General features: G+C 39.5%; 1 protein-coding gene across 2 annotated transcripts in view; it reads left to right on the forward strand.

Annotated features, from left to right (window-relative positions):
• The first annotated feature begins 8,497 nt into the window (after positions 1-8,497).
• MINDY3 (MINDY lysine 48 deubiquitinase 3) overlaps positions 8,498-15,230 on the forward strand; it is a 46,062-nt gene continuing 39,329 nt past the window's right edge. The window contains exon 1 of one of the 2 annotated variants that reach the window (XM_071428918.1): positions 8,498-8,687. In XM_071428918.1, coding sequence (XP_071285019.1) covers positions 8,591-8,687 — 97 coding nt within the window. In that variant the 5' untranslated portion in view covers positions 8,498-8,590. Of the gene's footprint in view, positions 8,688-13,626; positions 13,683-15,230 lie in introns of those variants that run through there. The other variant, XM_071428919.1, reaches the window with a different exon arrangement.

Below are 15,230 nucleotides of genomic sequence, written 5' to 3' on the forward strand. Positions count from 1 at the left end.
ACTTTAAGTGCTGATTATTTTTATAAAAGCAGTGTTAGCAGCAGCAGTCCCAATGTTGTGCTGAATAAGCAGTTTTCTTTTTAGCAATACTTTTTAGGTTTCTAACAACATGTAATACCCAAAGCTACTTAGTATATTTCAAAGAGGCAGCAGGGAAGCAAAAAGAAAAGAAGAAAACACCTCTTAATAGGCTCAAGACTTTCTGGAATTGTTAGTTTCACAAAACACAAAGAAAATTGAATTTGTACAAAACAAGGAAACTTGTTTATTTCCATGTAACAGCAAAATTAAAATAAAACAGAACACTTCTAATACTTGCAGTTATGGTCTGTAGGGACTATGAATCATTCCAAGGAATCATTCCAAGTGTTTTATTTGAGGAATAGATGGTTTTAAGTAACAATCAAATGTAGTGTTGAGGAAATGCTCCTATTCATCTACAAGGTTTTTAACTGAAAGAGGAATGTGGTATTGAGGATATGTTCCTAATTAATTTAGACAGTTCTAGATCACAATCTCCTCTTGAAGCTTTGATGTCTATCAATTGCTGCTTAAAATTACAGGAGAGAGGTTATTAGATTTTACTAGTATTTATTATTTATTCTGTTGGGTTTTTTTAAAATAAAAGAATGGGAAGAAAATAAAAATATAAGCATAATTTTGTCTGGGGAGAAATTTAAAAGGAAAAAAACCAACAATCCAAAGTCTAATGCAGTTAGTATGTTCAAGAATAAAAGTTGTCAGTAAAAATGCGAGCAGTATGTAAAATGGAGACAAGTCATGGTTGTTGCGGGAAACTGTAAATTTGAATCCTTCACTTTGTTTTCCAAAGCAGATGTTCAGCTGCTATAAATCAGCAAAACTCCCTGACCCTTAATTTCTTAACCACATGAATGTGCTGAGGATTTTTTTTCCACTGAATTTAGTTAAGGTAAGTAGCAGTACTCTAGCTATTCTAAGAACTACAACACCCTCTATTGGGCAAAGAATTTTCACTCAAGTATGGAAAACCAGTTAATTTCAATGATCCAAAGCAACCACTGGTTGCATTCTTCCAAAGGTCAAACTTGAGTGCACAATGCACATACACAGTCTATACAAATAAACTATATCTAAATATAGTGATGTATAAAATCCTATGATTTATTTTGGTGGGATGATAACATTTTATAAAGAGAAAGTAGGAATTAATCTTTTGATGAAAGAAAAGACCATCTCAACTCAATAATGAGGTTACTCTTGAACCCCCTTTCCCTGAATTTTCTCATTTGATGGGTGCTTTTTTCAGTACTGCCCAACATCTCCTCTGGACAAATCAGTTTTCCCAATATGGGTGCTCCTTTTAAATTTGATCCTTTCATTCTTCCTTATGTGTTCTTAAAATGTCCTAAGTATGTGATACTTTTTAAGGTTGCACTGTCACAGGCCCAAAGAACTTACAGATTCTTGCAGAGAGTGTATCAGTATGAAAGCAGAGGGGATTTTCAGCTGCCTCTGTGAAAAGAGATGAAATAAAGAATTTTCATCACAAATCAGAAGGATACAACAGGAAGAAATAGATTGTTGCAAAAATAAAAAATCAGTAACATTTAGATTAATACTGAAGAGAGAAAACAATGGTTTGGGATGGAAAATTTATGAAAAAGGCAAGCATTATTAAACAGAAGTATTGTATATGAAGGGAAGGTGAGAACCAGTGTGTCAGGGTTTTAAAAAAGAGGAGTTTGAAACAGAAACCTGTAAAAGTAAGAGAAATAATTTAGAGAGCAAGACACTTAAATGGGCAAATGGTTTTGATTGCCCCATTTAGAGAAGGAGGTGCCTATCCCTTTAGTAGAGACCACTTTCTGAGCATCTGTTTTCTCCTATCAGCCCTCTGAACCACCTCTTCCTTCTGCAGTCTCCCAACACATGACCTGCTTGGAAACAAAACCGCCGCAGTCAAACCACCTTTCCAAGATAAAAAGGAAAGTTATTCTAAACACATTGATGGCATCTTCTGCTGGAAACCAGTTCTTTTAGAAGACTGGAACTTTCCTGTTTAATTTTGACTAAATAATGCATATTTAATTATTTTAAGATTTCAGTGCAATTAATATATTTCAATTCAGCTTTTTTTAAAATCAAAAATTCAGTTCCTTGTATCAAATAACTTTTTAGTTTGAAATGCACTTCACATTACTAAATTTGATTAATCTAAATGCCTTTTATCTTTCCTTTTGTGCATTGTCACTGCCAGGTAAACTCTGTAATTAACCAGAGGATACTGACTGCACAGCAAGTTATTAGCCCACTGGATAATTTAGCTTTAAGCTTGCCTGAGCCACTTCTAACTAATAATGCCAGAGGTATAGTATTAGTATTACTGTGTTGGAAGTTGTCATCCTTAATTTAATTAAACTACTAATAGTCTTAATAATTACAGACTTTTTTCCTTGCCAATTACAATGTCTGTTTTTTTTCTTTTTCTCATAAAAAAAATTGAAGCCCATAATCCAAAGCGTGTGCTGAGAGCTACACACTGAATGACCACGTAAGGATAATGGATGTTTAAATTTACCTGTCTTTGTAAGATCTTTTTATCTGGAAATAATAGAGAACCTCAGGATGCTTTGGGAGGGAAAAGATGACTTTTGTCTTTAAACAACATGAAAATTCCATGGTAACTTGCAAAAAATGAATAAATGACTGTTTCTGAAATAGTCCATTTTCCTCTTCCATACACTTATGAATCGTAAATGAAATGCAACAGTGAGTAGAATGGTTAAGTTCTGATGTAGATTGTACTAGGAGTACAGGGATATTTGCAGAAACACCCACTGGTGTTTCTGCAAATGATGGAGTTTTAGCTCCAGCAGTTTTAAACAGCTTACCTAAAACTAATCTATTGTCTATAGCATTAAGACACTATTTATATACATGTGATATATATAAGAAATAATATATGGTATATACACAAGAAAAATCTCTTTTTTACCTTGCTATCCGAGAAAGTTGTGACTCTCCTGAAACTCCTTCTCATTCCACAAAGATGTCAGTCCCAAGCATTCACGTGCACAGGATAATCACTGGCTTCTTTAGTCTCATCAACAGATTCTGAGGGCAAATACCTACTATGAAATTGCCCTTTTGCTCTCTTCTGTAATTTCAGTAGGAGCCAGTATCGTAAGAAATTTTTCCACCTAACACTAATTCATCATTTCAAAAGGGGAAATAAGAAATATGAAAGCTTTTTGTTTCTTAGACTTGGACTCATCTTCTGAGAATTTGGTCCTGATACATAGTTCAAAGTAAAAGTTTTACCCTCTTCTCAAAACAAGGAGGCCAAAGGAGAGACAAAAAGGGCCATGAAAGCGTCAGGGCCATAGGATGTCTCTTGACACTTGAAGAATTTAAATTTTGGGTCCCAATTTTCCTCCCAGTCTTTATCCTGGCAGAAAGCACCTTAGTCTGCTCTAGATTGGAGGACCTTTTCCTTTGCCAGACAAAACATCCTATTAGACCACCCCAGTTCAGGATGGGTACATTGAGCAGATAAGCATGACCATGTTCTTGTCTCTTTCATATAGTGTCCCACTGTCTGATCTCAGCACAAAACAGGGATCAGCATCTCTTCCCACCACCACTTTGCCATCACTGCTACTACAATTACCTTAACCTCTTCAGTGAGAAACAGTTGGAAGAATGAACGTCAGCTGCAGTCCAAATCTTGCCTCTGCTACAAGGGATGGAGTCATCAGCATTCTGTAAGCTGGTGACATTCATCATTCCTCAAACACAGATGTGTACACAATGGAATTTTGAGCATGACTTCTGATATTAAAATTTCTCCTCAGTGATCACCCTGAAAGCAAATAGTCATCTAGTACTTCATGTTGCACTATAAACAAAGTTCACAGCTAGGAAATAGGCATCCAACACCAAGAGGCAGACAGCTAAACATTTTCGTGATTTGGTTCAAGAACATTTTCTAGCCTACCACAAGTTTCAACTTCTTAGTAAAAATTTTTTCTACAGATCTGATTGATAGACTGATTTTTGTTTTGCTGGGTTGAGAGGGCAGAAGGACGGGGTGAGGTAATTAAAAGAGGGGAGTAAACAAAAAAGGGAACTGTAGACAACCTTCATACACATTTTTACCTCCTCAGAACAATTTAGTAATACAACACCATTGCAATTCCCTATGGATCTATATGAACTAAGTAGCCTGCCATTAGTTAATCTATTTGTTTTTACTACCACCCAAGCCAGCTTTATTAAAGACAAGTAAGGCAAAACTATCTCAGTGTAGATGAACTTTACTGAGATATGTCTGGCAAAAATCTACAATGTCTGTAACTTGTACTGCTGACTGTCAACAATTCATAGCAGCAAATCCATAAAATCTCAATTAAAAGTTTCACTAAGAGATGTAATTCTTTAAAAATATATGAAGTAAACCAAATAGGACTGCACACTTAGAGACTATATGCTTATGTTCTTTATCTACTCCTTCTGTCTAGCAAAGAACTGTTCTAAGATGTAACATACTGCAACCAACAGAATCAAGCTAATCTGAGTTTGGATTAGAGATTAGAAGGGAGAGAACAGTATCTCTCCTATGCTTTCCTAAACCCCCAAACCCACCACACTAGTTTGCAGAGAGAATCAGCTGCACAAAGAAAAAAAAGCTGCATCTTAAGTCTCCAAACCAACCACATGATGGCAGTCCAACATTAAAAAAAAGGAAAAAATCCCCTGCATTAAGAGAAACTATTTGAAAAAGTAATATAAAATTGATACATATTGTTTATAATATAACCAAACAGTGTTGCAGAGCAGTAATTTTCAGTCTTTCTCTGTTTGCATATCTCTAAATACCTGAAGGACTTAAAGACCCAAAATGGAGATAAATATGCTGTTTATCTTCTGTGAAACCCTTCATAGATGAGTGTTGCAGTGTGATGTAATAGATGAGTTTTACAACCCAGAGTCCACAGAAAAAGGATTTAAATACCAGTTTCATAATTTTAGAAAATACTATTTTGAAGTAGTAGTATGCAGATTTGCACTGTCTTTGTTAAGAGTTCTGACTTAATTAACTTACATTTATTTCTGAAATCCAGCATAGCTGTCAATGTGCTATTGTACAACTGAGCTTGTAGTTTCTTCTAATCATGCTTTTTCGTTTCCTCCTCACTAACTGAAACTCAACTATCTACACAAATTCACACACAAAGCTTCCTGTCCAAATCTTTGATAGGCATATGCAACACATCATTATCTTATGAATGCCCAACACCTATAAGAAACTGATGACACCCAGAGTCTCATTTGCTTGGATTCAGTATTTGCTAAAGTTGATATATAGTTTGGTTTTTACAATTTTTATTAGTGAGGCTAATGATTTCAGTGATATTTCATGGTATTTCCAAAATAATTTCCCAATGCTTTTCCTAACCAGCATGACAGATTGTTCCAGTTGGCACATATCCCCAGAACTGCTCCCTTGTTCCTAGATGAATTAATTTTTATTTGTCTTTATTGAATTGCATGTTCTGTATGCCAACCAAATCAAGATGGGTGAAATCATTTAACATCTTGTGTCTCTCATTACCATCTTTGCTTTTGCCAGTATTGTGAGTAACTCTGAAAATGTGTTTTCTCATACCAAATTATACGGATGAAATTAGCAATATCAGAGCTCATATCAGTTGCTGGTGAGAGCATTTTTACACAACACAAGGCATTAGCTGCAAACCAGTCACTGCTACACAAAAATACTGCTACTGCACCAAAATGTGGCAATTTGTCATTCTAACTCAGGCTGGAAATACAGATTTAAATTTATATTGATGCTACAGGTGATACGAGCTGCTAGGTCACCTGCAGGTCTGTAATCCCAGATTTGAAGCTGATAAGCATTCTTGGTACTCCATGGTAACAAAGTAAATTTGTTGCACTTTAATTTAGAACACATTAAACTGTGGAATCTCTTCTGGCTCACAACTCTCTAGGTTGTGACTCAGCTTTTCCTTACATGTGGAAAAGTTTCACTGTGAATACCTGTTCGTACCTATGAAATCAAAGGGCATGCTCATTAACTTCACATTAACACCACAGAGTTGTAGAATCATTTAGGCTGGAAAAGACCTACAAGATCAAGTCCAACCTTTGATCACCACCTTGTGAAGCAGACCATGGCCCTGAGTGACACATCCAGCCATTTCTTGAACACCTCTAGTGATGGTGACTCCACCACCTCTCTGAGCAGTGCACTCCAATGATTCATGACCTTCTCCATAAAATTCTTTCTTATGTCGAATCTGAGCCTATCCTGGTGCAGCTTCAGACTATGTCCTCTCATCCTGTCACTGGTTGTCTGGGAGAAGAGCCCACTCTTCACCTGGCTACAGCCTCCTTTCAGGTCGCTATAGGGAGTGATAAGGCCCACCCTGAGGCTCCTCTTCTCCAGGCAAAACAACCTCAGCTCCCTCAGCCACTCTTCATGACTCACCTTCTAAACCCTTCCCTGGGCTCACTGCCCTTCTGTGGAGACAATGTTTTTCTTGAAGTGATGATCCATGACACCAGAGATGAAGAGGAGGAGGAGCTTCTCCAGCCTTTTGGTGCTTCTGGGTGTGCCATACAACTTCTCTGCTGTACAGCAGTGGCCATTGCCCCGTGGCAGGTTCAACATCCTTGTTTTGCAGTGCCTTCTTCCCTCTCTCTACTGAATTGTTTTTCAGATTGCACCCTGAGCATCCATAACAATATAATTTTTTTTCCCTACGACAAGCCCAGGAACTTGAAAAGCTGGCCTAAAACTTGCACTTCTTTCCTCTGCCTTGTAAAGCCTTCCTATTAATGGATACAGTCTGAAATTTGTTGAGCTGACTTGGACTTGCACCATGGCACCATTTTGATGATTCGTTTTCTGAAAAACTTCATATGTATATACAACAACACACTTTAAAATAAATGTACTTTGGTATTTTCCTCCTGCGCGTGGGATGTTTACAATTTCAAGTCTGGTATACCCCGTATTAAAGTACTACAACAAAATTTGCTTTTTACTGCACTATTGATTTGAAAGACACAAAACCTAGCAACATAATGGCCTTTGTTAGAGTATGTACAGAACCCAATTTTGTTGTCATCATGCCTTTAATTCTAATTAGATTCTTTCTCATTGTTTGAAGTTCTTTATGCTAAAAATCAAAAAGTGTCAATTATAATTGCATTGTTTATTCACAGAATCCATTCTGATAATCAATATTGAAGGAAATTGATGAGTTGTCAGTAATTATTCAGAAAATGCTTAACTGTGCATATAGTTGAAAACGTTTGAAAATCAGAAGTACAACCACCCCATCTTCTGATCAATTTGTGGTATGACATGTCAGAAAACTCAGAAACACCTTTGATATTGGTGATTTTCATATTCAATTCAGAATGATTGCACATGTAACAGCCTCAATATGTGCTCAATCTTTATAAAAGCACCAAGTGTATGATGAAAGACAAGGAACTACTGTAGAGAGTCCAGTGGTGGGCCACACAAATGATTAATGGATTGGAGCATCTCTCATACAAGGAAGGGCTGCTGGAATTGGGCCTATTCAGTCTAGAGAAGACTGAAAGGGAATTTAATCAATGCATATAAATGAGGTATAAATACCTCAAAGGTGGGTGCCAAGAGGGTGGTGCCAGGCTTTTTTCAGTGGTGCCCAGTGACAAGATGAGGAGCAATAGCCCTAAACTGAAACACAAAAAGTTCCACTCAACGTGAATTAATATAATTTTACATTGGGGGTGGCAGAGCACGGGCACAGGCTGCCCAGGAAGGTCATGAAGTCTTTCTCTGAAGACATTCAAAACCCACCTGGAAACTTTCCTGTCACAGGCTCCAGGTGACTCTGCCCGGGCAAGTTGATGTGGAGACTGTCAAAGGGGAAATTCAGATTAGATTATTAGAAAAATCTTTTTCACCCTTACGGTGCTCAGGCATTGGAATAGGTTGCCCAGGGCAGTGGTGGAGTCAGGGTGCCCCAGGTGTTTAACAGGAGTCTGGGTCTGGCGCTTAGCGATGTGGTTTAGGGGTGACAGTGGCACTGCTGGGTGATGGTTGGACTGGATGCTCGTAAGGGTATCTTCCAACGCCGATGACTCCGTGATTCTCTAATTCTATTTCCAAAGCTCCCTTCCAACCCTAGCGATAGAGTAATTATTTAAGAAAGTGGGCACCACACCGCAGCTCCATTTCGGCCGCACACCGCAGGAAGGATTCCAAGTGCGAACACACAACAATTTCATCTCGGGAACGTTTAAATCGAAAGGCTGCTCCCTAAGGGACCCGCTCCATCCCGGATTTGTCACAGCGACGCCCAGCCCCACACGCCCCCGGGCCCGCGGAAGCACCAGGGCCTGCTGGGGAAGCGGAAGGGCCGCCCCGCCCGGCCCGGCCCCGCCCCGCCCGGCCCGGCCCGGCCCGGCCCGGCCCGGCCCCGCCCCGCTCGCGCGGCCCCGCCCCCGCCTCTCCTGCGCAGGGGCAGCCGGAGTCGCCGGAGCCGCCGCGCCCGCCCGGCGCCGGGGCCGCCGCCGCCCCGCCATGTCCGAGGCGGGCCAGGAGCTCGTCCACCTGGTGTGGGGCAAGAAGGCCGGGCCCCGCGGGCTGGCCGACACCATCTTCTGCCGCTGGGCGCAAGGTACCTGCGTGCGCCGTGCCCCGCCGGCCCTTCCCGCCCCGCTGCCCGCCCGCCGGGCACGCCGCAGCGCCCGCGCCGCCCCCCGCGCTGGGGCCCGGGTGCCTGAGGGGCGCCGTGCCCTGGGCGCTGCTCCTGTGCCTGTGTCCGCGCTGGCCCACGCGGGAAAATGATGCAGCAGCTTCCCTTGCTCAATAATTATTTTGGTTTTTTGCAGCATAATCGTCACACATTATGCCACACATCTCCGCAGGAACTTAGAATTGTGTAGAAAATGATCTGAATTTATTAAATATAACAACAGGGTCTTATGTCGTGATTTTACATAGCTTGTGGAAACGAACATAAGTTGTGCTGTGGTTTTGGTTTTTTTGTGAGGAATATATGAGTCACAAATAGCAAAACCGGGGCTAAACTTGGGACAGAGACCCACAGGTTTGTTTTTTGAACTGGTTATTTGGCCGTGGAAGCAGGTGCATGCCAGTACCTAGGACATGCCAAGAGATAAAGCACCGGTAACGCTGGAACGTGTGGTATTTGTAAGGTGTTTTTTCTGTGTTTAAGTTGTACAGCCAGTGCAGGGTTTGTTCTTGATGGAAGCTTGTTGGTGATCCTTAAAAGTGCAATTGCAATGCTTACCTGTAAGAATTATATGCAAGGAATCAGTGCACCTGTCCTGGCTGAAAGAAGGGAATAGTAGCTTTTTCTATAACTTACTGGGGGCTTTGAGGAATTCATGATTCGTGTTCATGATAAAACTCTTGATTCCTGGAGAAAATTTGTAAGTGATAGTGGAATTTATAGATTAAAAAATGTGTCCAGGTCTCAGGTTAAAGTTGCTTGAAACTTAGTTTCTTAGTGTTCTCTGTTCCTTTTTATTTTTTTAACAAGGGTGTTGTCATCTACATAGTTTCACTAGATTTGGGAGCTGCGTAGCTGCTCCCCACTACTGGACACAGTGTATTACCAGACTCATATTTTTTTCCCTATGTTTGTCTGTCTTCAGATAATTCAGTGATAAATATTTAGGAAAAAAGGCCAAATTCCTTCTAAGATCTAGAATTTAAGCAGGCACAGCAAAGCATTGCTTTTCCTAACAAAATTGCTTATTGAAATGTAATCACTTTCTGAAATATCTCCAAGTTTTGGTAATGTTGCGGTTTCAGTACAAGGTGTGTGCAAAGTCAGAAAAGAAGAATTGGTGTTAGAAAGTTTAATTATTTCTTTAACTGGTAATGTTGGATTGCCACAATTGAAGTTTTAAAGATAGTTTGTATGAGAAATTTCAGCAGTTTCAAAATTTATTGAAATGTGTGTTATAATGCACTGTACTTGTGATTGAATGAGGGTTTAATGGAAAAGGTCTCTGGAGTTCTTGGTGGCTTCTGCAATGGAGGCATTTCCAATCTGTCTTTAGGGAAAGTCCTGTGACTAGAATGTGTAGTGCATCTGTTCCCTTCTCTGTATCCCTCTCAGTATAATCAATTTTGTGTAGCAAAACTCCATTTCATTAAGGTAGACTGTTTGGAGGTCTTGTGCTGAGAATCAAAACAGTCAGTTCCAGTCACTTACCTTGTGTAGCTGCATAATACTTTCACCCAGCTTTCAGTTTCTATCTTGTTGATAAAGTTCTGCAGCATTTACTTGCTGCAAAGGAGGCCCATCAGCACTGACTCATCAAGATTTAAAAGAAAAAAAACAACAAATATATCAAGCTTTATTATTTACAAACACTTGAAAGTTTAAAAGATAGACCCTGTTCCACATTAGAAGGGCTGAAAGCATCAAACAACTAGTTTGGTGTTGGGTTTTTTTTGTTTGTTTTTATTTCTTTTGATTGTAGTGCCAGCAGTGCTATTTATTTTGGATACTTGCTGAGCATCGTCTGATCCTTTCTCAAACCCTATGGAAGCTGAGAGCTATGATTTTCGTTTGGAAAGAAAAGTAGGCAGTTGGGAGGGTGTTGAGGAACCTAAGACTGATAGCTGTCAGTTTCTGAGTGAAGACAGCACATTCCAGGAATCCTGTTGTGCACCAGACTCCTTGACCATCATACTCGTTTGAAGATGGGCTGGTTTGCCAGCAGGTAGAGAACTGACCCAGCTGATGTGGATGTGCTCTTGGAAGTTAGTGGAAGTAATTCCCTCAGGCTTCTGCATTGGCAACATGAAGTATATTGGTTTTATTCTGGACTTAAAGGCATGGCTGTAAAGTTGGTGTGAGGGTTTTCTTGTGGAGTTCTTTACAGAATTTTTGTCTTTATGATTGCAGCAGAATTTGCAGTTTGAACCTTGTAGATTCCATTTATCAGAATCCTCAAAGCAGACACAGGAATGTAGTGCAAAGGTTCAGTCTGCTCTTTGGTGTTTCCTGGCATAGATGTGAGGACTTGGGAAGGAGCTGAGAAGAAGACTGAACCCTAAAGGAGCATACCTATGTTAAAAGTAAATTCCTCCATTGACCCAAGGGACAAATTTCATGCATAGAACTGTTCTTCAGATCATCCCCAAGGCATGAGACATCATGTCTATCCAATATAAGTGTCTGGCAGGCTTGCACACAGCATCCTTTCCGAATTACATAAGCTGTGTTCTCACTGGTCTTCAGAAAGAAAGATATGGAATGGTCCTCTCCAACAAGCATTTAACTGCAAAAGCATAGTGGGAAGTACAGTTTGTGTATATGGACAACATACAGTGTAAAAAGGTTGATTTTGTCTGGATTCTCTTCTAGCTTCCAGTTGCCCAGTTTAGTGGTAGCCTACCAGGTAGTTTGTATACATTGCTCAATCCTTCACAGGACTTCTTATCTCTTTATCCACAACATCCATAACCCATTCAGTGGAGTTTTTTGTGGTATTGCTGTAGGAAATTCTCCTTTGTTTATGTGGGCAAGAAAATGTTTTTTGTTTGTTGGGGGTTTTTCTCCCCACATAAAATTTCAGAAGTTTCATTTTACTGCAAAGATACACTTGCAAAACCCAAAGCCACAAGCAAAATATGAATCATTCTATTCCCAGTGCTAAAGAAAGAGTGCGACATTAAGATGTGTTGTAAACCTCATGTTTGGGTGATAATGTGTTATTCCAGTGTTTCTGTCAGGCAGTTCTTGTATCCCTAAAGAGAAAAAGAAATGCACTTCCATGGTGAGAGGTGGCTGAAGTCACTTGGTTTGTTCAGCTTGGAGGAGAGGAGACTGAGGGGAAACTTCATTGTGGCCTTCAACATGCACACAAGGGGAAGTGAAGGGGCTGGTACTGATCTCTTCACTCTTGTGACCAGTGACAGGACTTGAGAAAACAGCATGAAGCTGAGTCAGAGGAGGTTTAGGTTGGGTATCAGGGAAAGGTTTGGAAAAACAGAGGATGGTTGAGCACTGGAATGGACTCCCCAGCTAAGTGGTCACAGCTTTAAGCTGGACAGAGTTAAGGAGCCTTTGACAACACTGCCAGGCACATGGTGTGACTCTTGAGGTGACATGTGCAGGAACAGGAGTTGGACTTGATGATCCTTGTGGTTCCTTTCCAACTCAACATATTCTGTGATTCTAGGACAAAAAGTGGATAGTGCAGTGTCTTTATAGGTAGATTGGATCAGCAAGGGTTTTTCTGACCTGGTTAGTGTTGCATGCTCTTTGCTAATTCCCTTGTCTCTTTCATTGAGGTAGAACTGGGTTTTGTACAGAGTGAAAATACTGAAGAGACACAGCATCCTTTATGAAATGATAGTTATATCTATGGTGTCTTGGGTGGAAAAAAAGATTTTTTTAGAAATAGGCTGGTAATAAAAAGATGCAGGAAAGTGATGGAGTAGTCATGGTAGAGGAATGGATGAGTTTTGTAGTATTTTGGACCATGATGTGGCATATTAGATGTAGGACAGCAGGGGTTAAGTAAGTCATAGACCAATTTTGGTAAACTGTACATAGAAAAGAATTAGATACAAGAAAGAAATGTGGACCTTCCTAAATGCCAAATGGGGAAATAAGGAGAGTAAAACTTTGTGTTGTGTGATTATAGTGGACAAAGGATATAAAGACAGATTTCTCAGTGTCATTACTCAAAATATTGGGCAATGCACTGACTACCAACAGGAGTCTAGATCCACTTCATCTCCCTGCCACCCTGCCTCAAAAGGTTAAAGCAGCAGAGCAGTAGTAATGTTGAAAAAATTGGGTCAATACAGCCTTTAACAGGGTTATAAATGACATGGAAGACATATGGTAATGACATTATTTTATATTTCTTTCAGGGAAATGATGCTAATTATACTAATGGATAAAAGCAGACTCTGATAATTTTAAAACAATATTTTGGCTGCATTACATCCTTTTTCTTTTTGAAATTTTATCTTGAGTGAAAAGAGCTGTATGATAGATATGAAAAGTTGAGAGAAAGCAGAAGTTACTCTGGATCAGAGATGCTCATCTTGATAGCTTAAAGGGTGGCCAGGCCATTCTTACAAATCATAAGGAAGGGTGTAGGGTTGATGAGTGCTTGCAGATTGCCCAAAATGTGACTATTGTAGAGTGTTAAAAAGGTAAGTGGGTGTGGTTTCAGGCTGAGGTTGTACCCAGCTGGAGTTTGGAATGCTGATTTCTGAAATTTTGCCTGAGCTGACTTCCAGTTCTGTAGAACTTTCTTAAAAGAGCAAGACCATACTGCCTGAAGCCCATTTTTTTGCTTAACAGCTTTTAGAATCTTGGTATTTATTAAGCATTAAACAGCATTTAAATAATAAGAAGTGTTTCCTTGGGTATTTTATATGTGTTTTGCCTGTGGTTGTATTCTGTGAACTTCTGTGTGATACTGACTTTACATTGTCTGTCTCAAATTTGTATTAATTCTGGTGGATCACTTGATGTTCTTTGTTTTTAGGAGGCAATTTTGAAAAACAGGGCAGGGTTAATCTGAGACAGTTCATGCCTTCTATAAGAAGCCTGAAGAATGTGAAGCAAATTCAAGATCTCTTAAGTGTGGTTTAGTGGTACCACACCCAAGTATGTTGTTTTTCTGCAGAAACAAATCATTAAAACAACTAAAAAAGCTCTCTTGTTGAAGTGTGCTTAGATAGCATGCAGTAACGCTTCAAAGCAGAGGAGGACTTACCTTTTCATGTTCTAAGCCTGCACAAACCAATTCAGAAAGTTGAAAGGACTGATGATATTTCTTGGTAGGGCATGTTAACAGGGCAGTGAAATGGCATCACTGCAAGCTTTGCTTCAAGTAAGAATTAATGGAGCTTCATTGCTACATCAGGTGATGCCAGATCTAAGTATGTAGGCTTGACATAGGCCCATAGGTTTTGGATATAAAATACATCTTTGTAATGCACATGTTTGCACATGTGGTTAAAAATAACCTGGAGCCTTTGGTCAAACGCAGAAGAAACCCCATGGCTACCCTGATCCTTTTTAAAACAAAAATTTCACATTGTTGTGGAACATGTACTATTCTGTGATGAAGTATGGCATACAAAATATGCAGTTGTTCTATCTCCTGCTGCTTGAGATGATGTACTTGCCATGCTGTAGTGTGGAGGGGATGCATTTCCTCAGTTCAAATTCACATCCAGGGCTTAGAGTGCTTTTGTAATGGCAGCATGTAATCCTACAGAATTGGGAAGAGGAGAAACTGTGGGAAGTAGCATTGAACTTCCTTTCTGTGAGACTGACACTGTCAGTCCATGACAAGATGCATGTGTATCCCTTTCTGCCTGCCCTCACTTGCTGGTGTTTGTTGGTGACTTGCTGACTGCAATTGCATGGTTTCTAGATTACAGTGAACTAGAATGACTTTGGCACAATCTTATCGTTCCTTAAAAGGATAATGCAAAACACCTCTCACTCTAAGTTACCATGTGTCAGCTTCATCAAGGTAATTGCATGTGCATTTATCAATGAGTAATGAAAGATATGAATCACCTATCTTAAAGATAAGTTTAAGGGCAAGGTGGTAGTGAAACAATTTTGCTCTGTTTGCTCCAGTATTTGCTTTATTATGTGACTGTAAGATAATTCTGAAATACAAATTATTAACACAAAGCATTAAAGCTGGAGGGGGAAAATTGTTGATGTTGCATCTCAGTAGATGTAGTGTATCTTCTGTAAAAGAACACCATTAAGAGGTCTGATTCAGGGGTTGAATATTTAAACTGCTCAGCATATTTCAGTCTTAACAGGATGTGCTGATAGGTCAAAAATGAGATCAGTGGGAGGCATACTGTGCCATTCATCAGGAATAGAAGTGTATTATATATGTTCAGTGAAGGTTCCAAGATGTTTTCATTACATATATAGACAAAACAATACACAAATTTTAATTTATTGATATGAAATAAACTATCATAAAATAAAAACCATGGTTTAAGTTAGAAATTCTTTTGTTTAAAACCCCAGCTGTTGGACCTTTGTGGTCATGATTTAATTGCAGATAATAAATAATGTCTGTCCTTTCATATGTACTCGTGACTGTTTTGCTTCAGATAGTTTAACCATCTGCAGTTACATTATCAAGGAAACAAAAACCTAATTTTTAAAGGTGAATAA

Source organism: Agelaius tricolor, unplaced genomic scaffold (genome assembly GCF_023055355.1).
Source record: "Agelaius tricolor isolate 1412-34295 unplaced genomic scaffold, bAgeTri1.0.p SCAF_6, whole genome shotgun sequence".
NCBI lineage: Eukaryota > Metazoa > Chordata > Aves > Passeriformes > Icteridae > Agelaius > Agelaius tricolor.